Source organism: Capsella rubella, unplaced genomic scaffold (genome assembly GCF_000375325.1).
Source record: "Capsella rubella cultivar Monte Gargano unplaced genomic scaffold, Caprub1_0 scaffold_5, whole genome shotgun sequence".
In the NCBI taxonomy this organism is placed as follows: Eukaryota; Viridiplantae; Streptophyta; class Magnoliopsida; order Brassicales; family Brassicaceae; genus Capsella; species Capsella rubella.
Genome location: NW_006238919.1, coordinates 1,499,753 through 1,523,604, shown reverse-complemented (window position 1 = coordinate 1,523,604; position 23,852 = coordinate 1,499,753). Strand labels below are relative to the sequence as shown.

Here is a 23,852-nt window from a genome sequence, read left to right as displayed (position 1 = left end):
TATATCATGATAATAATAGTGGACATAAACAAATAACTAAAACTATATAATAAATAATAATCGCAAAGAAGATCTTGCCCACGTTAACCATGATCACAGAACACAACTCACAACTACTTGCTCTGTTTGTCTTATAAACTCAAAAAATGTCTTGGTCTTCCTTAATTTTTGTTTGAGCTTAATTAGTTCTTTGGTCTTTCTTTAAATCATAAAATTATACAACTCTCTCTGTCCCTCTGTGTATTAAAGAAAAAGTAAACAGAGATGACTTCCTTTATTCCAAAAGTCAAAATCATAAGAGTGACGTCACGACAATGAGGTCATTCGATGATCGACAAAGATCTCCACCGTCAATATATTATTTCGTTTTGACGAGATCGACCGTTCATATCCTCTCACCGACGCCTCTATAAAGAGAGTTTCTTCCCCGAAATATACAGAAGCAACCTAATCTTGTTCTGAGCCTAAACGACGCCGTTCAACGTTTTCTTGTTTGGCTTAAAGAAACAAAAAAAATGAGTTCATCTACGGTGATGAGAGATGAACGGCGAGAAGAAGAAGATAACGGAAAAGATGAAGCTGTGATCCGGACGGTGACGGAGGAAGAGGTTGATGAGTTTTTCAAGATATTACGGAGAGTACACGTGGCGGCAAGAACGGCTGCGAAAGCTAACGTCGACGGTGGTGATTTGTCAAAGAAGAGGAAACGGAGTCAGAGTCTTGGGCTGAGAAACTCGAGGCTGGAGGATAACAGTAACGGCGTTGTTCGTGACGGAGGAGAGTTAGATGGGATTAAACGGGTCGGGTCACAGGGTTTGGATTTGGATCTTAACTCTAAACCGGAACCAGACGGCGTTAGTTTGTCGTTGTAGTAGTCGTCCTTCCTTCCTTCCTCAAAGTTTTTTTTTTTTTTTTACTTTTCTTCTTCGACGTCCAATAATTGGGAAATTTTAATTATACTAATTATTATTACTAATTATTTTTATTTTTACGTTTATCCAATCTCAAATTCTACAATGTTATATAACGATTTACATGTGTAATTATGATGAGTTATATAATTTATAAAATTTACTAATTTAGAGTCAATTTATGCAAAATTGATGAAACATATATGAAAAAATGAGTTTAAAACAGTGCCTTCCTATCACTCGATATTAAAATTATGTTCTCCATACACTAATTATCTTCAATAATAATAATAATTTGGTCATAAAAATAATTTGGTAAAATAATAATAATAATAATTTGGTAAGAATTTGATATAATAATAATAAGTATTTATAAAAATATTTCCTATAAAAATAAATAAATATTTCTAGAGTTAATGGGCCTTTGAGAAAAGGTAGCCCAATAAGGTATTGGGTTGGTAAACGATGTATTGGGCCTAGTTAATATGCCATAATATTAGTTCAAACACTTAACAAATAATCACTAAAAAAGGTTACAAAAATAATATAAATAAGTTATAGAATATTAATATTTCAGTCTTAAAACTAAGCTCTTTGTCGACCCATATTATTAATATATATTCTTCAATAACACCTTTGTTAATAGTTGAATTAAGATATATAACAAAAGGAAATACTAATAATTAAAATGCATAGTAGTTATATTGAAGTTGTGGACCATAATATATATAAGGTACACTGACAGACGAAATTGGATAGAAACTTGGCACAAGAAGGTAATGACTAATGAGTTTAACTTGTGAATCTAAATCACAACCATCCATTGTTCATATGACGTGCTTAGCTATCTTTGAAATGAAACTTAAAAGTTTAATGGAATAAGTCAAAAGTGGATAATAAGATATGAATGATTAAAGCAAATAAACATGTTTTTCTTTTGTATTGTACACGTATATTCTCAAATTTTTATATATCTTTTTTAGCACAAAGAGTATGAAAAGTGTTGAAAGTCTATAAGCACTCACATCACAATAGTTTAGTACTTGAAGACGTTTTTTTTGCATAGTCAAGCAAGACTTAGGGCAACATTATTGGGGGTATCTTAGCCCTCTAAGATACCCCCAATAATGTTGGTCTTAGGCCCTGTTGGGGATATTTTTTTTCATTTTGTAAATATTTGGGGTTTTATATAATCAATCTTCGAGATTAATTTGTGTTTTGGTTCCAAGTAATTATAACTTTCTTGTTTTGTTTTTTTTTGTTTGTTAAAAATATAACTTTCTTGTTAACATTGTGATAAAAACAATTAAGAGATAACAAAAGGGAAATAGACTAAAACAAGTTAATTGTTCTAATTGTTACATATTTTACAAAAATTTTGGATAAAGAAACGTAAAACAATTGAATGGAGATGGAGCGATGAAAACGAAGTAGCTAGAGTCGTACGTATACGTAATAGGGTTGGCCTTGGTTAGATTCTGGATTAGCTTTAGGTGAATAATTGTCTTTACTTTTTAGGTATAGCTTTAAGTGATTTACTAACTGCTATTTTTTTTACAAACGATAATTATAAATTGTTGTATGTTTTTAGTAAAATACTCTCATTCTCATTTATTGAAATAAAGTTACAATTGGGGGTTTATATACAACTTGACCAGGCTTAAACCAGAGCCTCTAAACCAAATAATCTACTCTATACAGACTCCAAAACTATAGAAATATATACACAATGGCTATATACTATGATATATGTTCATCTTAAAAAATCAATAAAACAATATCAAATGATTTCATAAATGATACGAAATAATTTTTGCTACGCACCAAAGATCATAAATTTTTTCTATACAAATATAACTTTTCTAAACCAAAAAAAAAAAGAAAAGAAAAAGAAAAGTAGAGATAAGCGTTTGATTCGTTTGGAATACACCAAATTTTATTTCTAGATATATATAGTATATGGGTAATATGTTATCTTTTTAGGAATTTTTTTGATGGAGAAAGATAGAAATGGGCCACCATTTTGTTCTTCGTTTTTCCAAAATGTATTTATTTTCTACTTTGAAAGCAAAGCATCTCGTGGAAAATTTAATTTATTTTCTAATATTTGTCATGTATTTTATTTTGCCCTTCGAGAAAATCCAGGAAATATAAAAAAAAAAAAAAAAAAAATCCAGGAAATATTACACTTAAACTAAGTTAAATCATATAGATGGCCATTTAAATTATATTGTTTAGGGTCTACCATTAACATATCTAACTCAAATACAGTTGAAATGACCCTCTCTATCACCTTCAACCATTTCTTTATTTTTCTTTTCTTTTGCAATAAGAAAGTTCGTGTGCCTCTCCTATTTTGTTCTTTCTAATCTATTTATATACTACTATGTTAAAAAATAAAAAAACGAAAATGAAACAATCAAGAAATAAAGATATGGTTGTAAGCTGTAACTGATGATAAGTGAGTATTTATATATAATTATCAGCATTTTTTTAGGTTTGTAGAAAGTATTCCATAAAATTACAAATTTGTTTTGCTTTGAAAACGATTGTATTCGGTCGTATCCTAACAAAACACCATTCCAAACTGACAAAAGAGTTACAACTCGAACAATTTTGTTTGGATTACACAACTTGTTATTGAACACAAGAACCGTCCATATATATTGGCCACCTAAATGACGTATTAGTGTTATGCATAACATATAAACATACAAAATTCGAAAACTAATTAGTTTTTATTGATAACCATCTTTTAATTTTCTGCCTAGCTCATTACCTTTAAAATAAATGAATGATTCAATTTTTTTTTTCTTTTTCTTTTGTGGGTGCTATGATTAGATGCTAATCAATCATCTACACACTTGGCCAGCTTTGAAATTATTAAGCAATCAAGGAAATTTCTTACAGCCATCTGATCTTGATATATTTCTAAGATTGACGTATACGTCTAAAATGAATTTATAATGTTTTCTATGTTATAATAAAAATATATATTACATGATAATTAGGTAACATACGAAAAAAAGAGAAATCGGGTTTATATAAAGAAGTTATACGGTTTAATTTCCGGTTAGTTGCACCCACAACCACAACTCTCAAAGTGACTGCAAACCTAACCACCGATGAAGATGATCTATTCATGTCGGATACATGTGACGTCTACGGATATCTTAAACTTTTTATAAACAGATTTATATATTTTACCAATAATAATGAAAAAGAGATGTATATATGATGGATTCATTTTTCTAATAAGATTTTTTGGGCAATTCTCCTAAGTCCTTATAAATACCACCCAAATGACCTTTTCTTTTAAAAGGTTCTAAACGGTATTTATAATATTTTTATAAGATTTTTAAAAGGTTTACACAGTTTTTATAAGGTTTTTAAATGGTTTTTAAAAGGTTTTAAAAGGTATTTATACGGTATTTATGAAATATATATATAAATTTACACACATATAAAGATAATTTGTGTCTATAAATATAAGTTTACACATATGTTTTTGATAAATTTCAAATTTTATAATGACTTTTTGATAAAACTAGAAAGAGGGGTATTTTTAAAAAGTGGTATTGGAAAAAGGGTATTTTTGAAATTCCCCCATTATGAGAATTTTTGAGAAATACCCCTTTTGGTGTACCCCTTTTTAAAAATACCCCTCTTTTCTATCCATTTTCAAAAATACCCCTTTTCAAATATGAAAAATTATAAACTTTTATATGGTTAATAAGGTACATCGAGGTCATCATTACTACTAGGAGACTAAATCCAAATATTTATAAGGTTTTAAAAGGTTCTAAACGGTATTTATAATGTTTTTATAAGATTTTTAAAAGGTTTACACAGTTTTTATAAGGTTTTTAAATGGTTTTTAAAAGGTTTTAAAAGGTATTTATACGGTATTTATGAAATATATATATAAATTTACACACATATAAAGATAATTTGTGTCTATAAATATAAGTTTACACATATGTTTTTGATAAATTTCAAATTTTATAGTGACTTTTTGATAAAATTAGAAAGATGGGTATTTTTAAAAAGTGGTATTGGAAAAAGAGTATTTTTGAAATTCCCCCTATTATTATTTATTTATCATAAATATCACAAAACTATAACTGAACTTTCATTTTTCAATACAAAACTTTAAAATACTAAACCATAAACTATACCCCCTACATATATATATATATATATATATCTAACATAGTTAATTTAAACCTTAAAAATTAAGTTTTCTATTTTTAAGAAATAATTTTTGTGTTTCCGATATTTTTAGAAAACTAATTGTAGTAATCAATTATTCAAAAGAACAAAAACTTAGAGTGAAAATGGTTACACAATTTAAAAGGTTGGAAAAAATTATTTTACTTGTTTTTACTAGAGACAGGAAAAATTATTTAAGCCATTCAACTTAACAAAATGAAAAAATAAATTAATTATACATAGAATTTGTTCAACTCATTCATCTTCTATTTTGCAGACGAATGAGTTTAATACTATTCAATTTTTTATTCAATTTATTTTTTTCCAATTTTTTTATCTTTAATCAATCATTTTCACCCTTAATACTACATTAATAGTGGTATTTTGGTGGAAAGAAAACTTAATACTATATTGAGGAAATATTTAATATTTTCTTTCCTTCAGAGAAGTGTTTGGAATCTTATTAATCCAACTCATGTAAACAAAGCATGCAAGAGTTACTAAAGTGTACCGACATAGAGTGATCTGCATCAAGATGAAGAAGAGCGAGATCACGTTGCATGTGTATATGATCTTCTCCTTCTTTTTATATTTGTTTGATTAACATCACCCTACACACCATTTAATTGGTTTCCCCAACTTATCATAACTTTACAATATTTTATGTTATATAATTTATATCATACTTTTAGTTTCTTTATCGACCTCATAAATACGACCGACGTTAAGAAGTGATGATGAGTCGAGCTTTTTGGAAAAGGATTATAATTTTGTAAGATGATTAACGGAACCTTGGCCGTAACATTTGATGAATATTTTGAAATTGTTTATACGTTCTACTCACGCCATTAAGATGCATACCAAACTTAATTACAATTTTGTAAAAAAAAAAAGAAAAAAGGTCGTTCTCAAGTCGCTTCTAGACTTTTATACAAAATTTGTAAAAGTTGACAAAAAAATAGTAGTATATTATTCATAAATAACGTTCAAAACAAACATTATAAATAAACAAAAAGATTTATTTATGCATTTTTCTAGTGTGTTATATATGGATACCAACCAAAAAAAAAGTGATCCAACGACATGTGATACGAAGACTTCACTTGGCAGGAAATTTAATCAACGGCTGAGATGTGATGATGAGAAAAGGGTTCCGATAACGACACGTGGCATGTTCCTTACACAAGTCGTTGTTACTGTCGCCACAGCACAACCCTCACGCTGTCGGCTGACATTTTCATTATCGAAAAATATAAAAAAGAAAAAATTGAACAACTGAAATCATATATATATATACTTTCATTTTCTATTTTTCTTCTCCATTACGAAATAGTATATATATATATATATATATATATATATATATATATACTTTCATTTTGTATTTTTCTTCTCCATTACGAAATAGTATAAAATATCTTTCGAACATGACATGTAAATAATAATTTAAATTTTAAAGAAAATGAAACGAGTTCAAAACTGAATTTAAAGAAAATAAAATAAAAACTACAGCAAAGATATATAAAGCTATAGTTGTGAAATTTCTTAAGGTTGTGTTTGTTATGACTTATGAGAAAAATAAACAGTAATTAGTTTGAGCATATTAGTTTAGAATAATGTTGTTATACAGGAATTGTCAAGTTTTATTAAAAATGGGAAGTAACAACTACGAATCTCATTGTAAATAGCATCGTGGCGCTAAGTGAAGCGAGAAGACGTGAAAGCGATGCGCACCAGAAACCTCCTCTCAATGCTTTGAATTATATCGATATTACAAAATTCGATTTTTTTTTTGTTTATCATCACTCATCAGAATATATAAACATATACAATACAAGTTACGTCCAATTTCTTCTATTTGTTTTGATGGTATTATTACAATAGTTTTTAAAATATTTAATTTGTTTGTAAATAGTATCTTAGAAAAAGATTTTTCTATTATGTATAAACAGTTCAGTTTTACTACAATTAATATAATTAGTGCTACTACTAACTATGGCTAAAATGAAGATATGAGATTAAATCTAAAGTCTTCCATCTAATTTTGATAATCAATATTCATCCATTTTACTACAAATCTGTTTAGCTGGTTTTTCAAACCTCTTTTTTTTTTCACACGCCCATAATTTTGTGGATTTAATACTATCTCTACGAATTTAAAATTATAAAACCTCTTTCTTTGTAGTTAAACGGAAAAAACTGTATATTTCTTTATTATTATCTTTTTTAAACTGAAAATATAACATGATTAATTGTTTTTATTATTAACTTTATAAGATATTTTAAAATTTTCTAAACAAAGTTTTAATATTATTTTATATTTTTGAATTTTAATAGGGGAAATTTCAAAAATATCCCTTTTCCAATACCACTTTTTAAAAATACCCCTTTCTCTAGATTTATCAAAAAGTCACTATAAATTTGAAATTTATCAAAAACATATGTGTAAACTTATATTTATAGACACAAATTATCTTTATATGTGTGTAAATTTATATATATATTTCATAAATACTGTATAAATACATTTTAAAAACCTTTTAAAAACCATTTAAAAACCTTATAAAAACTGTATAAACCTTTTAAAAACCTTATGAAAACATTATAAATGCCGTTTAGAACCTTTTAAAACCTAATAAATATTTGGATTTAGTCTTCTAGTAGTAATGATGACCTCGATGTACCTTATTAACCATATAAAAGTTTATAATTTTTCATATTTGAAAATGGGTATTTTTGAAAATGGATAGAAAAGAGGGGTATTTTAAAAAAGGGGTACACCAAAAGGGGTATTTCTCAAAAATTTTCATTTTAATATGCTGTAGTCTCAATGAATTTAGCATTTTCTAATATTTTTTTTGTTTAAAGCATTTTTTAATTTTTAAAATACATAATTATAGTATAATGTTTTGCTTTTAAATGGAAGATTTTCAACATGTGGGGAAAAATGGGCAGATGATGAGTGTTCAACACTGTCTCTAACCACCTTCATACTATACTTTTATTGAAAAAGAATCAGTCAATAGTTCGAATCACATTCGACTCTAATTCCATCTGACAATTATTTGTTTATGACGTTATGACACAACTAAAACCTGCTCTATTATTATGTGACGATGAAAAATTTTCACATAATTTAATAAAAAATGTTTTACCAAAGTTGAGAATATGTTTTAAGATCAAAATAATTTTTTGAAAACAAAATCCTCCAAATAAAACTTTAAAATAACATTTATGTTTTTGTAAACACGATAAGATCATAGACTAACAACGATGCATCCATGAAAATCTTTCTATTAATCTTCAATAGAGTTTCGAATTGCCGAACAAGGACGTAAATCCAACAATACAAACTACTCTTATTCTTAATTATAATTGAAAAATCATCTAAATATATTCAAGTTAACAATAAACACGATAATATAGATTATTTGCTAAAAAGCGATTAAAGGAAATATATGCATGTTTAAATTGGATATTGATATAAACAACATATGCATGTTTAAATTGGATATTGATATAGTGACATCAACATCATTATCACAACCACTAGACTATATATCGTTATAGTTGAGTTAAAAAATTAACATATATTGAAGTGTTAGAATATTTTACTTAAAGCTCGTGAAAAATAATTTTTAGTCAAATTCACTTGAGTATGGGGCCGTATGCCCTCGTTACAACACAATCTAAGACCATCCATAATGGGAAAGATTCTTTGTGGGTTCTTTGCAATTTTTTTAATATAATTTTTGAAAAAATTGAGATGAAGAGTTTGTGATGGGGTTTTTAAATTTATTGTGTTTCAATGGTAAGAATCTTTAGGTTCTTTAATTTTTTTTTAATTATTAATTTTTTTAATGATTGTATTTTATTACTTTTTAAATAAACATGACTTTTAAAAACATTACATTACATAACATAGAAACAAATATATAAAAAAATTCGATATGATCGTCGAAAGTTTGATTAAATGCGTCATTCATCATATCTTGGAGATTATTAAGTGAAGAAGAAAAAGACATTTTCTTGTTTAGGAATATTTAATAAGAAATGTTTAATAAGAAAAGAAGAAAAAATTGGAAATGTTTAATAATAAGAAGAAATTGGGAATGTTTAATAAGAAGAAAAAATGTGTTTATGAAGCAGCGATTTCAACGAGGAGAGAGAAGAGAAAGAAAAATGAATTGTTTTGCTTTTTTTTTTTTTTTTTTATATTTTTACCATCAACCAATACGTCACCGCCTCTTCCACTTATTAAAAGCTCTTAAAGAGGAGTCGGTTCTCTTTAATAACTGCTGTTATTCATTTATTTTTAATCGAATTTGGCCTAAAGAACCTCATAAACATCTTCCGTTGAGGTTGCTCTAAATGAAGGAGTTACCAAGTATGATGTTTTAAAAAACACTGGGGACATCTGATTTAATTTATCTTCTAAGTTCTAAGTTATAGAATTTTTTTTTATTACCAACAACTAGTATTTGCACACAATCGCTTAAACTAGTTCATGAAAGCAGATAATACGAATTAAAAATAATAATTTTTAATATTTATATCGAAACCATTTTGATAATTGTCTACCTCTATTCGTTCAGTTCCTGACCATATTGACATGTGCACTAAGATGATTAGTTTGTTTGTTGATGTATAATAAAATAGAAAGAAATAAGAGTATTAAAAAAAAAAAGAGTATATATGAGATTTAGATTTAGATGTTGAAATCATTAGATTAAGCGTTCTATCAATTTTTTAAAAATGCAAATATATATTAATTTTTATTGAAGTAAAAAGCAATTATGCAAGAAAACAAATCATGCAAGATTTTAAAAGTTCTAACACTGCAAATTTACTAAATCCTCTAATAAAATTCAGAGTAAATGAAGGAATAATAAAAAAAGATGGTCGTATTTATTCATTTGCTATGATAACAAATTTAATTGAATCGCTTAATTAAAAATATACAAAAAGCATATAATTAGCATACGATGCTTGAGATACCTTGATTGCTAAAGAATTATTAAAAATTCAAATCCCCCTCAACAAATTTTTATTTTATTTATCAAAAACTTTAATTGAAATAACATTTGCTATCTTATTTATTGTGTGTGTACTTGATATAGCTTTATTGTACTCTCTTCACACGTGATGTGTTGTTGTACTTGTACAATTCTACATGTTCTGTTCTGTTCTTCTTCTTTTTTTTTCCACTCGTCCTCGAAGATTTCTAATATTGTAATGTTTTAAACATTGTGTCATTTTTATATCACCAAATCTAATAGCTTAGGGATAAATATATATCTATATATATAGTGTATACTTTGCATTCATATAACAGCAATGAGAATGAACTATTTTTGAAGTGTTGGATATGTATGTGAACTTTAAAATCCAAATACGTGGAAAGTGAAAAGAGAAAGAGAATAAAAAGTGTATTTAAATGGACAAGTTCTCGAGTGTTGTTGTTGACAAACCAAAAATGCTCATGTCCTTCGACTCGAATGTGCTATAGTATAATCTACGAACACATTTATACTAGTACGTAGTACCACATACGTATTTGCAAAATTTAACACTATTCTCTGTTTCTCTATTAATAGTGTGACTCAGACTCTGAGCCAAACCTAACTGCTCGACCATCATGTGTGTGTCTGTCTCCTGCAACGTACCGGACTTCAACTCTGATTTCAAACCAATTTATAGTAACGTTTATAAAATTTTACAAAAACGACATCTGAAAATAAATAATAAAACCAAAAGAAAGTTATTAAAAAATCAGAAAAAGGACAAATGAATATAAAAAGAAATATAAAAAAGCGAGAGATCCGTGATGCCCCCAAACGAATCGTTAACTCACGCGCCAATGTCTACGTTTGAAACCACGCGCTTTCTCTCTCTCACTTTACCGACTTTTTCTTTTTTTATATCCTTCAAACTTTCATATCTTGTCTCCACTATAAAATCTCGTGTTTCCCTTCTTCCCGATTCTACACCCATAATCTCACGCTAATTACGGTACTGCCACTCATTAAAACTGTACCGTCTTAAACCAAACATCGATTTAAACCGTACCGGTTGTTTATACTATGGAGGAGAGTCTCACTCGGACTGACTCGGTCGGGAAGAAACGAGTCAGAGAAGACGAGTTATGCGGCCTTGACTCTCCGGATGTGAAGCGGCTGAGAGACGATTTGTTCGATGACTCGGGGAACGAACCCGCGATTCAAGATCTTGACTCGGTTATGAAGAGCTTCGAGGATGAGTTGTCGAACACCACGACGGTGCAAGGCTCCGGCGAGACTCAGCCGGATCTTGGTTATCTTTTCGAAGCTTCTGACGATGAGCTTGGTTTGCCTCCGCCGGTGATTCTTCCGTCGTGTGAGGAGACGGTGACGGAGTTGGTACGAGTTTCGTCGGATTCATCGGATGTCGGGGAGTTATGTGGGTTTGGAATTGAGGATCATGTTACGGATTTTGGAACTTGCGATCTTGGTGATGGGCTTTTCGAATATTCCGATGTTTGTTTAGATTCCGGTGATCTGTTTTCATGGCGGCAGGAGTTTTTGCCGGCGGAGTAATTCCGTAGTTTTTAAAAAAAAAATTAAAAGCGTGTAATGGAAACGATGGCGTTTTAAGGTCTTGCCTCGTTACTAGGATTAGAAAAGTTAGGAATGGATTTAGTTTATAGAGTATCAGTATGTTTACTTGCTATCTTTTTTCAAGGATTTGTTGATCTTTGTTGATGTTTAGTGAACATCTTCATGTTTTGTTTAGCTGTTGTCAATGTTGAAATCTAAGTATTATCCCAGATATCAGAATTTTTTAAGATTAATCAAATTTATAATCAGCAGTTTTTACTTTTTAGTGCAATGAAAGTTGTTAAGACGTTTTAAATAGTAGTCACAATGTTGTGGGCCTTTTGGCCCTAGTTGGTACGGTCTATTAATTTATGATTTGTGAATTAAGAGATTGCTAATACAAGCTATAAGGCCTTACATCACGGAAAGCCTTACCATTTGGGCTATATTGACCATAAGGCCCATTACAGATATGCTAGGTAATGGGCCACATCTAGCTATTCTCTTTTCCTAGGGCCTGTGGAATGTGGACTGGTGAACAGTTAAACCAGAAATTATTTGTGTAAAGTAAAAACCCAAAATGATTATTCCAGAAACCAAAATACAGACAAACACAAGTGAAAGAAAGATGCAAAAAAAAGTACAAGACTAAGAACAATGAAGATTAATAATTTTACTTGAAAAAAAAATTGGCTTAGGAAGTTGGGAAACTGATTTTGTCCTTCCGTGTTCGGTAGGAGTCTTATAAGGTCAGACTATCTGGATTCTCAACGATCTTTGCAAAGGTTTGTAGAAAAGAAGCCAAGTCAGCTCCATAGACAATGCGATGATCTGCAGTCACATTCACCTGCCAAAACCCAACAAAAGCCAAAACTTAATCTCACTTAATAAAGAAGTTCCTACATCTAATAAAGCTATAGCTAATCGTATTTTCGACTTTATAAATCAAAGTTTGATTCACCAAGCCTATCAGTAGCAGGTTCATAACCAGGATCAATCAGTTTTTGTTCCATGTGAAGTTTAAAGTCAAACTTACCAGCATTGTGTTTTTCACACTGAAGAATCCATCCTTGTCAGCAACTACAGTTGGCTTCGACGCTCCAACAGCCATAATTGCACCCTAGAGATTTGAGATTAACAAGATATGTAAATCTAGAACTTGTAATCACTGACCATAAGGAGGCAAATTCATTTTTGTTTCATATATTATACCTGTCCTGGCGGAAGAATAGCATCAAATCTATCCACTCCATACATACCAAGATTCGATAAAGTGAAAGTTCCTGCATTCCATACATATATATGTATATTCTTAATCACAATCCTTAAACACACTTCACATGTGTATCATCTACAAGTAAAAGAAAAGTACCAGAGTTGTATTCATGGGGTTGCAGTTGCTTGCTTCTAGCTTTCGATACCAAGTCTTTCCACTTTTGGGATAACAAGTACAAATCCAACTACAAAAACAAACCAACATGACTCGAACGTTCAGATAACCAAACCAACCTAAGACTATGGGTATATTCAATCACAAGCTAGCTACTTGCTTCCGAGAACTACATTGCATTTGATTACCTTATCTGCATCTTGTAGAACAGGCGTAATCAAGCCACCGTTAATAGCAACTGCCACAGCAATGTTAATGTTACTATTGTAACTAAAACTCTTCCCATCTTTGCAGCTTGCATTCACCACAGGGTGCTGAGCCAGAGCCATCCCTGCAGCTTTAGCCAATAAAGCTGTCATTGATACACCCTTTGCTTTCAGCTGTAAACAAAAGCAGTGATGTAAGCATTTGCTTCATACAATACAACATCAAAACAGTGTGTGCATATGTTTCATTTGATTCAATTTCACCTTCTGGTAGAGTGCATCGAGAGCATCAGTGTTCACAGGATAACCAACACGGAATGTAGGAACAGAGAGACTCTCAATCATATTCTTCGATACTGCAGACTGCATTGCTGTGAAAGGAACAATGCTTGAACCAGGCAATAGAGGCGGCAAATTGGTCGCTGTGGTAGCTTTTCCAGTCGCCGCCGCAGGAGGAGGAGGAGGAGGTGGTGGTGCCACAGAGGATTTGGACGGAGCAATTCCAGCCGCCGTCTCCACATCAGAAGCCGTAATCCTACCGAATGGTCCAGTTCCAGCAATGGATCCAATATCAACCTTATGCTGTTTAGCAAGCTTCTTAGCATACGGCGTTGCTACAGTCTTCCTCGGACCATCTGCTACAGCTGTCACCGGAGCCGGTTGAGCGATCGCCGGAGCAGGAGATGAAGTAACCGGAGGAGGAGATGGAACAACAGCCTCAGCCGCAGGAGAAGAAGAAGATTTCGAAGCAGCTTTAGTCTTTGCTTCTTCAATCTCAGCTTCAGTCTCAGCTAACAATCCAATCGCAGCACCAACGGGAGCCGTTTCACCTTCTCCGACGACGATTGCGGCGAGATAACCGTCGTAAAACGTTTCGACATCCATATCGGCTTTATCAGATTCAACGACAACAACACTCTCTCCCTTGGCGAGTTTCTCGCCTTCGGTTTTGATCCACGACACGATTTTGCCTTCCGTCATGGTTGATGACAACGCCGGCATGAAAATTTCTCGAATCTTCGATCGGACGGTCATTACACGGCGGTGGGATGACGGAGGAATCGAGGAGCGGAATACGACGCTGCGAATGGATGGGGATACTGAGGAAGCGAATGAAATGTTGGATTTGGAATTGGTGAGTGAAGCTGTCGATAGAAACGAAGAAGAAGAAACCGCCATTGTTGAATCACAGAGAGAGATCTGAGAGAGAGAGATTTAGAGAGAGTGGAGTGGACGGAGAAGACGAGGTTCAAGTTCGTTAAGCGTCTTCACCTACATTTGTATTGTATATGTCATGTACCAGTTGGGATTTTAAGAACCGGAAAATTTATTAAAACCGGTTCAATTTGAATATATTTCTGGTTTAGATTAGTCCATCTAGAAACAAAATTAGATGCTTCTCAACAATAATAGGTAACATAACAAAACCAGTTTTCTAATTTATCTTCTCTGCTCTACCTAAGTTATAGAATCAGATTCCAAAAGCTTAATTTATAAGTATTCCTTGTGTTCTCTTGACCAAAAACATAACATATAATATTTACATTACTCTTTGTCTCATGTCGGAAAAGGTTCGGCTTTTTCTTTTGCTTTTGTTTTGTTTGTGTATTAAACTACGGGAGTTCCAACTTAAAACTAATAGTCAATTAATAGAGATTCTTATATATCTTATATATTAGTTAAAATTTTAGTCGAGTTCCGATGTGAAATTTTGTTATCCTTAATACCGTAAACTAAATTTTTGGGGGTTTTTTGAAATGCAGAAGCAATGTTGTGTTGTGATGAGGGTTAACTTGGATTGCAATGCTTGTTGTAGGAAGGCAAGGAGGGTTATCATCAATATGAAAGGTTGGTATATATTTTTGGTTATATAACATAATATATGGAATGAAATGAACAAATAAAAATTGAATATGTTTTGGATATTTTGTGTAAAGAAGTTGATACACACATGATCAGCAAAAAGGAACGTCAAGTAATCCTTTGCGGAAGGTTTAAACCATCGGATGTTGCGGTGAAACTGCAAAAGAAGATGAGACGGAGGGTCGAGATTCTCGAAGTTGAAGATCTCACCGGTGGCCATGGAGGAGAAGAAGAAGGTCAACACGAGCAAGAGCCACCACCACAACCATATGAACAGCCGTATGACTATTCTCAACAGCCTGATCACTTGACTAGTACACCATATGAACAACCATATGGCTATTCTCAACAACCTGATCAATTGACTAAACCATTGTTGTGTTAGTAATTTATTTCTATTTCGTTTGTTTATAATTTCCCATTACATATACATATTTGCAACAAAAATAATGTAAAAAGAATTATAATTGTGTATATTATTACCAACATGTTTGCCTTTACATATACATGAAACATACATATTGCAATATTTATGTCTTTTTGATTTGTGTAGGATTTTTGAAAGATTTAATATATCGAATACTAATAAATTTAGCACTAGTAATTTGGATTCAGATTTCAAAAATGTTTTTAATAAGACATCTATCTATTATATTTACGTACATATTTATGTTAGGATCAGTATAAAAATTTGATCAACCTCCATATTTGTTTTTATTTTTTTTACATGCGTACTTAATTTTGGACTCAAATTTCAAATTTTGTTTTTAATACCAATTTTTTTAAAAAATATTTTTGTTATTTCATATTATATGTAGGAAAATTTAATTACTTATGTTTAGAATCAGTATAATTTGATAAACCTCTATTTTTATCTTTACGGCCATATTCAATATGCACGCGTGTCCTATTTACATAAAATAAACCTTTTTTTTTTTAATTATAAAGATGGAAGTAGTAGTAAGTAAAGTCCGTCGTGATTCGTAACCAATTTGATTGAGCCTTAACCCTAATTTTGATTTCGACGATTCTCTCTGATGGCGAACGACAAGCAGATCGAATCTCACCACCGCAAACACCACCGTCCGTCTTCTTCCTCCGAGGAAACCGATAAATCGTCGAAGCGGCACAAGCACCGTCACCACAAGCATCATCACCACAGGCATCATCGCCATCACCGTGATAAGAAGCGCGGCGATGAAATTCCATCCGCCGGGGATGAGATAGAGGCGATGGATGTTACGGAGGCGGATCCGATTGGAGTTAGTAACGGTCGTGAAGAGGATGTGGAGGAAGGAGAGATTTTAGAAGAAGGAGGGCTTGGCGATGTTTTGATGAAGCCGGCAGATTCCGACGGCGAGTCAGGCGAAATAAAATCCGATCAGTTTCGAGATAATGATTTGGTCTGTTCTTATCCCTCTTTTAAGTCTCTATTCTAAATTCTGTTTGGATGCTGAATTTAGAAGGGGTGGATTTTGGTTTGGTTGATTTTTCATGTATGAAGCTGAATTAATGATAAAGCTTTGGTCTTTGAGAGTGTTCTTTAGATAACCTGAGTGTTGCACTAGGCGTTCAATGGAGACTGATGGCTTTCCCTTGATTTGTAAGAACTGGTTTTATGTAGATGTTCTCTTCCCCATTTTTTTTTTTTTTTAATGTATGTTCTTGCGTTTTCTATCTCATATATTTCTCTTCTGATAAGTGTTCTGAAAATCTTGCGGTCATGCTTGTAGCCTCCCCATGGGGAAAAAGGGCGTCAAGGAGAAGAGGATAAGAGGTGGTGTAAAGAAGCTGGAGATCCTTTAGAGAGAGTTAGTAAGAGACGTTATGAGAATGGCAGGAGCTCATTTTCTCCAGGTAGCTCTGAAGAGAAGCATAAGAGTAGAAACCGGTCTCCGTCAAACAGTAGGCAGTCTAACGAAGTCCGTGCTCGGAGTAGATCTAAGTCACATGATCGGGATAGGGAAATTTCCAGAGCAAGGATTGTTGCGGAGGATGAGTTTTCAGACAGAGGAAAACATCGTGGTTCTAGTAGGGATTATCATCATGACAGAGTTGACTCAGGTAGGACTGAGGAAAGATATCACCGACTGGGGAGATATGAGGAAAATGACAGGCAATATAGTCGAGATGTTTTGGAAAGAGAAAGAAGTAAGGAGAGAGACATGGACAGGGAGGGAAGCATAAGAGATAGGGATTCAGAAGGAAGTAAGCGAAGAGAGAGAGATAGTGATCGAAGGAGGGACAGAGAACGAGAAAAGAGGAGGGAAATAGAGGTTGACCGAGAAATGCGAAAAGAGAAGGAACGAGAGGGCAGCATTGATAGGAGAAGGGAGAGGGAAGGGGATTATTTACGGGATAGAGACAATGAAAGAGGTAGGAGTAGAGATAGAACCAGGTATAGCAGCAGAGAGAGTAGGAGAGAAAAGGAAAGGGTGAGTGAAAAAGATAGGGAGAAAGGAAGAGAAATCCAGACTGATAGGGAAAAATATAGAAGTAGTGATGTGGACTACAGTGAGATGAGGCACGGACAGTCCAGACACTCAAGATATGATGCGATAGATGACTTAGAAATGAGAAGGCCAAATTCATTGAAGGCCCAAAAATCTAAGGATGATAAGTCAGAAGAAACGCGGGGAAATAATGAAAGGTAATTGTTCAATAACCTCGTCCTTGCGAATAATTTGTTGTAGATCATTAATCTTCTGGGTATCTTGTTTGGCTGTTAACTATTTTGCAATCAGGTCCCGAAATGAGGATGACCAAGATGATAATGACGAAGGAGTTGTTTGGAAATCTCCAGAGGAAGAAGAAGAAGAACTAAATAGAATCAAGGAGGAGAGCAGGAAGCGAATGGAAGCCATACTGGAGAAACATAAGAAGAAGCCTGAGCAGCAAAATGAACCTTTTTCTCAGGATAAGGGGAAAGGTAATTTTCAATCTTTATTGTAATTACAAGACGTCACCGACTCTGATTTCTTCAAATATGGGCTTTCTTATTTTGTTGGAGTTGTTAGTAAAATTTCTTGAGGGTTTTCTATTTGTAATAAGTAGTAGTTTTTTTTAATGTGAAAGTTATATGCATTTTGATGTAGATGATGTAGAAAAACAATCACATAGGATAAGAATGAGGCTTACCCGGCCTGTGGAATATGTGAATGGCTCTTTAACAGAAAAGCTGCTGGTTGATCCCAAGACATTCTCCCACATTCACTTGTAATAATTTGTTCTGAAATTTTAGCTTCTATTTTTGTGCCAGATGTCGCTCAAGAAGTTGCCCCAAAGTCGGATTCTTCTGCAGTTGTCATAGCAGCTAATGTTGGTCAAGCCAAATCTAACCTTGATGCTGACGCTGACAAGGCATCTTTAATGGCTCCAGCAGGGCTTGGTGAAGGTAGCCCGAAGGTGCGTTAGCACAGGAAACCTTGATTTTTTTTATTTGGTATTGATGGTTGTGAGTAATTCTTTGTTTTATGTTGATACTATAAATATATATGCACCTGATGATGTTTCTCGATCTTTATTCTTATAACTTTTTTTCCAGAGTGAAAGATCAGCTGACATGTTTCATGATGATATCTTTGGAGAATCTCCAGCTGGTATTCGGAAAGTGGTATGTATTTAACTTAACTAGATATTTTCTGACTGTGTCATATTTGCTGTTTACTAACCTTATGTTCTTGTCATCGAGGTTTCTTTTATCACCATGTAACTACTAATCTGATCGTTTTGAAATCCTTTTTTTAGTTGTGTTTGAGGAGAATCTCTGTTTGCTGTGTGTGGGTTTTATATATATATTTTTCTCCTTATGTTAAACCAGGGAGGGAAAGGTGACGGTGTTCCCATGGTGAGGAGTGGGCTTCATGATAATTGGGATGATGCAGAGGGTTATTACAGTACGTGTGTTTCTCTCTATTTTCCAATCGTGAAAGGTGAAAGCACCTTTTTTCGTTTTAAGATAATTGTCTTTTTTCATTTTTAGGCTATCAATTTGGCGAGTTACTTGATGGTAGATATGAAGTCATTGCTACTCATGGAAAAGGTGTCTTCTCTACTGTGGTTCGTGCGAAAGATTTGAAAGCTGGACCAACTGAACCTGAAGAAGTGGCAATAAAAATTATTCGTAACAATGAGACGATGTAGGTGGTGCATTCTCTTGGCCCCGACGAATTCTTTAAATTCTTATGCAATTTCTAATATATCGTCTCTATGCTTTTGTGGCTGATTACTATATCACATCTTTTAGGCATAAAGCTGGCAAGATTGAGGTTCAGATATTGAAGAAGTTGGCTGGCGCTGACCGAGATGACAGACGCCACTGTGTTCGTTTCATTTCAACCTTTAAGTACCGTAATCACCTTTGCTTGGTGTTTGAGTCGCTCCATTTGAATCTTCGAGAGGTCTTGAAGAAGTTTGGTCGCAACATTGGTCTTCAACTCTCTGCTGTTAGGGCTTATTCAAAACAGCTATTCATAGCCCTTAAACATCTGAAGAATTGTGGGGTTCTTCACTGCGATATAAAGCCTGACAACATGCTGGTCAGTTTCATGTTTCATTGGTTTTCTTCTACTTGATTCACTAGCTTTCTAACACTTTTGGTTTTTGATTTGTTCAGGTTAATGAGGGGAAAAACGTGTTAAAGCTTTGTGACTTTGGTAATGCAATGTTTGCTGGCAAAAACGAAGTTACGCCATATCTTGTTAGTCGCTTTTACAGATCCCCTGAAATCAGTAAGTTTTATTCGCTGTGAGAATACTCATATTTTTGGACTGTGAAGAGGACATTTCGTTGATTACTGGTTAAGAATATGTGACTGAAGCTTCTATATTTTCCATTGCAGTTTTGGGGCTCGCGTATGACCATCCGTTGGATATATGGTCCGTTGGCTGCTGTCTGTATGAGCTTTATAGCGGGAAAGTTCTTTTCCCTGGCGCCACAAACAATGATATGTTACGCCTTCATATGGAACTGAAAGGTCCTTTCCCTAAAAAAATGCTTCGCAAGGTAAGCATTGAAATAGTTTGGTAATTTCCATAAAGAAAATGGGAACTCCATATGTATGGTGGATATCTAGTTGGATGTTTAAGAGAAGAATTTTTTTTAATGCACGTTCTAATGATTGTGTTATTCGGTTTAACAGGGAGCATTTATTGATCAGCACTTTGATCAGGACTTGAACTTTTATGCTACAGAGGAAGACACTGTTAGTGGAAAGGTAAAAACCTTGTATATCTCGGGGAATTTATAGTTTGACAACCAAATGAGGGTTAGTAATTAGTTACTTTTTCGTTTCAGCTGATAAAGAGAATGATCGCAAACGTAAAGCCGAAAGATTTTGGTTCGATCATTAAAGGTTACCCTGGTGAGGATCCCAAGATTTTGGCTCATTTCAGGGATCTCTTGGACAAAATTTTCATCCTTGATCCTGAAAGGAGATTGACTGTGTCACAGGCGTTAGCTCACCCATTCATCACTGGCAAGTGAAACCACATTGCCATTTTCTCCCTCTTATATCAGGAAATGCTGTTGTCCTAGATATCTGTACATTACACATCTTAATTTTATTTAAGGTTCTAATTTTTGAATTGTCTCTACCTACCTTCTGCTGCCTGAGAGAGCTTTGGTTACAATGTCGACATGGGTGGAGTTCTCATTACCGACGATTCTCAGGGGACTTTACTGGTTCTTTATTGTAAGAAAATTCGCTAATGGCGCTTTCTTTCTCAATACTGCTGTGTAATCATTGGCGACTTTACTCACTGTAGAAGTCTATGTTTCAAAACTTTTCATCTTAATAAGGAGAGGGCCATTCTGTATAATTTTTCGATTCTGTGGAGGCCCTGTGATTATCATTTATGGATAGTAAGATGCTTTATTATCATCTCTTCTGGTCTCTCAAGGGCCTGATGTTGTTTTTCTCCAGGACATCTACCAATGCTTAGAGACAGTCCTAACATCTTTCAATGGTTTAAAGGCACACAGGAGAAGGTACAATGGTTGTTTATTGGGAGTTATGTGAAAGCAAAACGATAATTTCAGTGAACCTTTTACATCTTTATTGGTCGCTTGTGTGAAATTGGATGAAGTTGTGTTGCTTTAGTAGGTTTTACAGTTTTTCCTTGGTTATATGTGTCAGGGCATATGCAGATTCTTTTGTGATGATTTGAGTTTTGCCTGAAATAATTACTTTTTCTCTTTTTCTTATGTAGTTATCTTTTAGTCAGTCATTCGCATTTTTTGTCTATAGGTTCCACTTCCTTTTCTAGTGTTCTTTTATTTCTGTAGAATCTGATAATTGGTATTACTGTGATTCCGGAGGTTTTGCTTGGAGGGGAGAGAGCTGCACAAGAGAATAACATACAAAGGTATTGAGATTAAAAGAATTTCCATGTTCGATCTCCTTTTTTTTAATGTTGTTTATCTCCTTCCAGTTTATTTCACTGATTATGACTTTCTTCTATTTTAGGGTCTTTACTCTCTCCTCCTGCAAGTTTGGTAAGTATCTCAAACTTTTTGGCCAGTTTGAGTTTCTGTGGCTGTTCTGTTTTGTTCATAGCGCGGTAGAAGTCTTTAGGTTTCCGTTAGCACCAAAGTTTTCTCTTGGCTGCCAAGGTTAGACTAAATAGTGCTTCAGAAATCCTCTCATTGGATTTGCAGGTTAGACTAACTGTGCTTTAGAAATCGACTTACTGAATTTGTGAGCATTTTTCATTGCACATAATATATGTTGAGTGTTCTCTTTTTGGAACATAAAAAAATGTCAAAATATATTTTGTAGGTTTAGTGATTTGTTTGGGGGAGAAAACTAACATATGTGATTTAACTTGTGATTAAGTACTCATATATTTTATTAGTTTTGTTGTGTGTGGTTATACTATCCGTTGATAGATGTCTCATTGTAGCCCAAAAGGAGATGATATATATCAGGCTGTTGTGGTTTTCTTTCTTAGTTTGGTAGTTGTGTCTATTACTTACTATGAGCAGACTTTTTTAAAAGTTTTGGTTATTCGCTCACTTGACTTATTATATCTCTGCCTTTCACTTGACTTATTGTAACTCGCTTGAGAATATTGAAATTAGGTATATGTATATAAATCCCTAATAGGTTAATTGTACAGACATTGTCAGTCAAGTTGTAAGATTTTATGTATGGGAGTTTTACTAGAACATGAAAAGAAATTATATGATTTCATTGGGTTTTAACAATGTTTGAAATGTTAGTAGATTTTGATGATTCCTTTTCTTCTATGCTCTATGGTTGCTTGATTTTGGGAGTCGATAGTTGTTTTTGTATTATTGTCTTTTGGTTCGAAAAACCAGTTCAGTAATCTAACATATAGCAAAATACAATAAACATGTGTTACTACAGAAGTGTTATTTGAGAGTAAATCAATATAATGAGATGGATCAACAATCAAGGATCGACACCATCAACAGTCTCGTGAATGTAGCATTGGACGGTTGTCCGATTTGAGAACGTCAACTCTACTCAGTTCATCCTACATGGCACATTCTTAACAAAGCACTTATATTATGTAATGACCTCGATATTTTAACCAACGTACGACAAGCAAACAACTAGATTTCAGATGATAGATTATTGTACCGGTGAAGTTGTCGTGGCAGGGTGTAGGCTGACATGTGCGGTGTCGGGACAAAGACTTCAAACGTATTTGAGATCCGCCTGCTGAGCAGTTTGTACGATATTGATATTGATATTGTCATATTGATGTTGATATTGGCGAATTAGATCAAGACAAGATTCTTGTTCTTGTATGCATCTATGTACCTTCTCGTCTCTCTAGTCTTTTCATTCTCCAATGGTACGGCTGTTCTAATGTGAGAACCGCATTCTCTCGTACCTCGCTGTTGTATGTTTCATCATCATCCACAAATCTTCTTTTTTTGTTTTGTTGTAAAAGGGGTTTAGTATCCGATTTCGAGGAGAGATGATACTTTTATATCCTCACACTTTAACGTACTACTCTTTCTTTTAATTGGTCGATAATCAAATCAGATATATATATATGCAATAAACAGTGTTTTTAGTTAATATAATTCTGTGTATGATATTTAGATACAACAAAGTTGTATTTTCGTTTTAAACTGAATATGAAAATACTAACCTTGTGAGACATCAAAACCATATTGTCTAAAAAGTCAAAAAAATTCGAGTGCCCCTTGCATCTAAATCTTCTTCAGTGTCATATTTCGAAACATTATTCCATGTTTGCCATGAGAATCCCAAGTTTTTGCAGCTAGTCGATGAACTCTAATTGCTCGAGACGTCTCCACATCAAGCATTTTCTTTTCCTTTTTGTTTTTTTAATATCTTTTTTTTTATGTTAAAAAATAATATCTTCTTTTTTTAAGTTAACATAAACAAAATAGCTAAGTAGTACAGTACCAATTGGTCGGGGATTTTGTTTGTGTACAAAACTGAATTTTCATCTCATTAAGATAAACAAGCTGACTTTTCATCTCAAAAACAAGAACATAAGTTTGGTAGGAAAAAGACTTGAGATGCTTAAAAGAAAGGACGTGATTTGTTTAATTTAAAGTTCGAATTCGTTGTTTTTGATTATTGTATTTTTATATAACTATTAAAAAGTCTCGTAACTCTCTACAACTCTAAAAATATTATCCGGTTGCACAAACAACGGCCTTTGGACTCCTCCATGTCCATGGGATATTA

The 23,852-nt window shown here is 33.0% G+C and overlaps 5 protein-coding genes across 12 annotated transcripts; 4 read left to right on the top strand and 1 right to left on the bottom strand.

Moving 5' to 3' along the window:
* The first annotated feature begins 231 nt into the window (after nucleotides 1-231).
* Nucleotides 232-918, top strand: LOC17887105 (protein NIM1-INTERACTING 2). The gene has a single exon (XM_006292002.2). It carries the CDS (start codon nucleotides 516-518, stop codon nucleotides 870-872), a length of 357 nt encoding a protein of 118 aa, XP_006292064.1. The 5' UTR covers nucleotides 232-515; the 3' UTR covers nucleotides 873-918.
* A 9,863-nt stretch (nucleotides 919-10,781) lies between these two features.
* Nucleotides 10,782-11,977, top strand: LOC17886643. The gene has a single exon (XM_006291897.2). The coding sequence runs from the start codon at nucleotides 11,207-11,209 to the stop codon at nucleotides 11,696-11,698; it is 492 nt and encodes a 163-aa protein (XP_006291959.1). The 5' UTR covers nucleotides 10,782-11,206; the 3' UTR covers nucleotides 11,699-11,977.
* Nucleotides 11,978-12,233: 256 nt separating this feature from the next.
* LOC17885786 (dihydrolipoyllysine-residue acetyltransferase component 4 of pyruvate dehydrogenase complex, chloroplastic) lies at nucleotides 12,234-14,550 on the bottom strand. Its single transcript, XM_006290941.2, has 6 exons — nucleotides 13,559-14,550; nucleotides 13,277-13,468; nucleotides 13,071-13,158; nucleotides 12,911-12,981; nucleotides 12,735-12,818; nucleotides 12,234-12,545 (listed from the first exon to the last, which is right to left on the bottom strand). Exons 1-6 carry the CDS (start codon nucleotides 14,471-14,473, stop codon nucleotides 12,441-12,443), a joined length of 1,455 nt encoding a protein of 484 aa, XP_006291003.1. The 5' UTR covers nucleotides 14,474-14,550; the 3' UTR covers nucleotides 12,234-12,440.
* Nucleotides 14,551-14,830: 280 nt separating this feature from the next.
* Nucleotides 14,831-15,652, top strand: LOC17886512. 2 transcript variants are annotated; one of them, XM_006291974.2, is made up of 3 exons: nucleotides 14,831-14,865; nucleotides 15,058-15,142; nucleotides 15,235-15,652. In XM_006291974.2, the coding sequence occupies exons 1-3, from the start codon at nucleotides 14,854-14,856 to the stop codon at nucleotides 15,540-15,542; spliced, it is 405 nt and encodes a 134-aa protein (XP_006292036.2). In that variant the 5' UTR covers nucleotides 14,831-14,853; the 3' UTR covers nucleotides 15,543-15,652. The 2 variants fall into 2 exon arrangements, with proteins under 2 accessions (XP_006292036.2, XP_006292037.2); XM_006291975.2 differs by having other exon boundaries at nucleotides 15,232-15,652.
* A 478-nt stretch (nucleotides 15,653-16,130) lies between these two features.
* On the top strand, nucleotides 16,131-23,134 carry LOC17885996 (serine/threonine-protein kinase prpf4B). Of its 7 annotated transcripts, none has more exons than XR_002833830.1 (18): nucleotides 16,131-16,560; nucleotides 16,891-17,807; nucleotides 17,902-18,086; nucleotides 18,417-18,562; nucleotides 18,702-18,770; nucleotides 18,978-19,053; nucleotides 19,140-19,296; nucleotides 19,404-19,695; nucleotides 19,773-19,887; nucleotides 19,998-20,161; nucleotides 20,298-20,372; nucleotides 20,453-20,519; nucleotides 20,609-20,849; nucleotides 21,081-21,145; nucleotides 21,476-21,522; nucleotides 21,624-21,652; nucleotides 22,527-22,692; nucleotides 22,784-23,134. XR_002833830.1 is itself a non-coding variant. In XM_023782412.1 (15 exons), exons 1-14 carry the CDS (start codon nucleotides 16,195-16,197, stop codon nucleotides 21,097-21,099), a joined length of 2,889 nt encoding a protein of 962 aa, XP_023638180.1. In that variant the 5' UTR covers nucleotides 16,131-16,194; the 3' UTR covers nucleotides 21,100-21,145; nucleotides 22,527-23,134. The 7 variants fall into 7 exon arrangements, 2 of the variants coding, with proteins under 2 accessions (XP_023638180.1, XP_006290570.1); XR_002833829.1 differs by having other exon boundaries at nucleotides 22,772-23,134; XR_002833832.1 differs by lacking the exon at nucleotides 22,527-22,692.
* The last annotated feature ends 718 nt before the right edge of the window (nucleotides 23,135-23,852 follow it).

What these genes read in the sequence shown, in the direction of transcription:
- LOC17887105 (XM_006292002.2), top strand. Translation starts at nt 516, where the DNA reads ATGAGTTCATCTACGGTGATGAGAGATGAACGGCGAGAAGAAGAAGAT.
- LOC17885996 (XM_023782412.1), top strand. Translation starts at nt 16,195, where the DNA reads ATGGCGAACGACAAGCAGATCGAATCTCACCACCGCAAACACCACCGT. An exon ending in AGTTTCGAGATAATGATTTG is followed by an intron (nt 16,561 to 16,890) that starts GTCTGTTCTTAT and finishes TCATGCTTGTAG; the next exon opens with CCTCCCCATGGGGAAAAAGG. An exon ending in AAGACACTGTTAGTGGAAAG is followed by an intron (nt 20,373 to 20,452) that starts GTAAAAACCTTG and finishes TTTTCGTTTCAG; the next exon opens with CTGATAAAGAGAATGATCGC.
- LOC17886643 (XM_006291897.2), top strand. Translation starts at nt 11,207, where the DNA reads ATGGAGGAGAGTCTCACTCGGACTGACTCGGTCGGGAAGAAACGAGTC.
- LOC17886512 (XM_006291975.2), top strand. An exon ending in GGTTATCATCAATATGAAAG is followed by an intron (nt 15,143 to 15,231) that starts GTTGGTATATAT and finishes TTTTGTGTAAAG; the next exon opens with AAGTTGATACACACATGATC.
- LOC17885786 (XM_006290941.2), bottom strand. Translation starts at nt 14,473, where the DNA reads ATGGCGGTTTCTTCTTCTTCGTTTCTATCGACAGCTTCACTCACCAAT. An exon ending in TTCTACAAGATGCAGATAAG is followed by an intron (nt 13,159 to 13,276) that starts GTAATCAAATGC and finishes TTGTTTTTGTAG; the next exon opens with TTGGATTTGTACTTGTTATC. An exon ending in ACCCCATGAATACAACTCTG is followed by an intron (nt 12,982 to 13,070) that starts GTACTTTTCTTT and finishes TATGGAATGCAG; the next exon opens with GAACTTTCACTTTATCGAAT.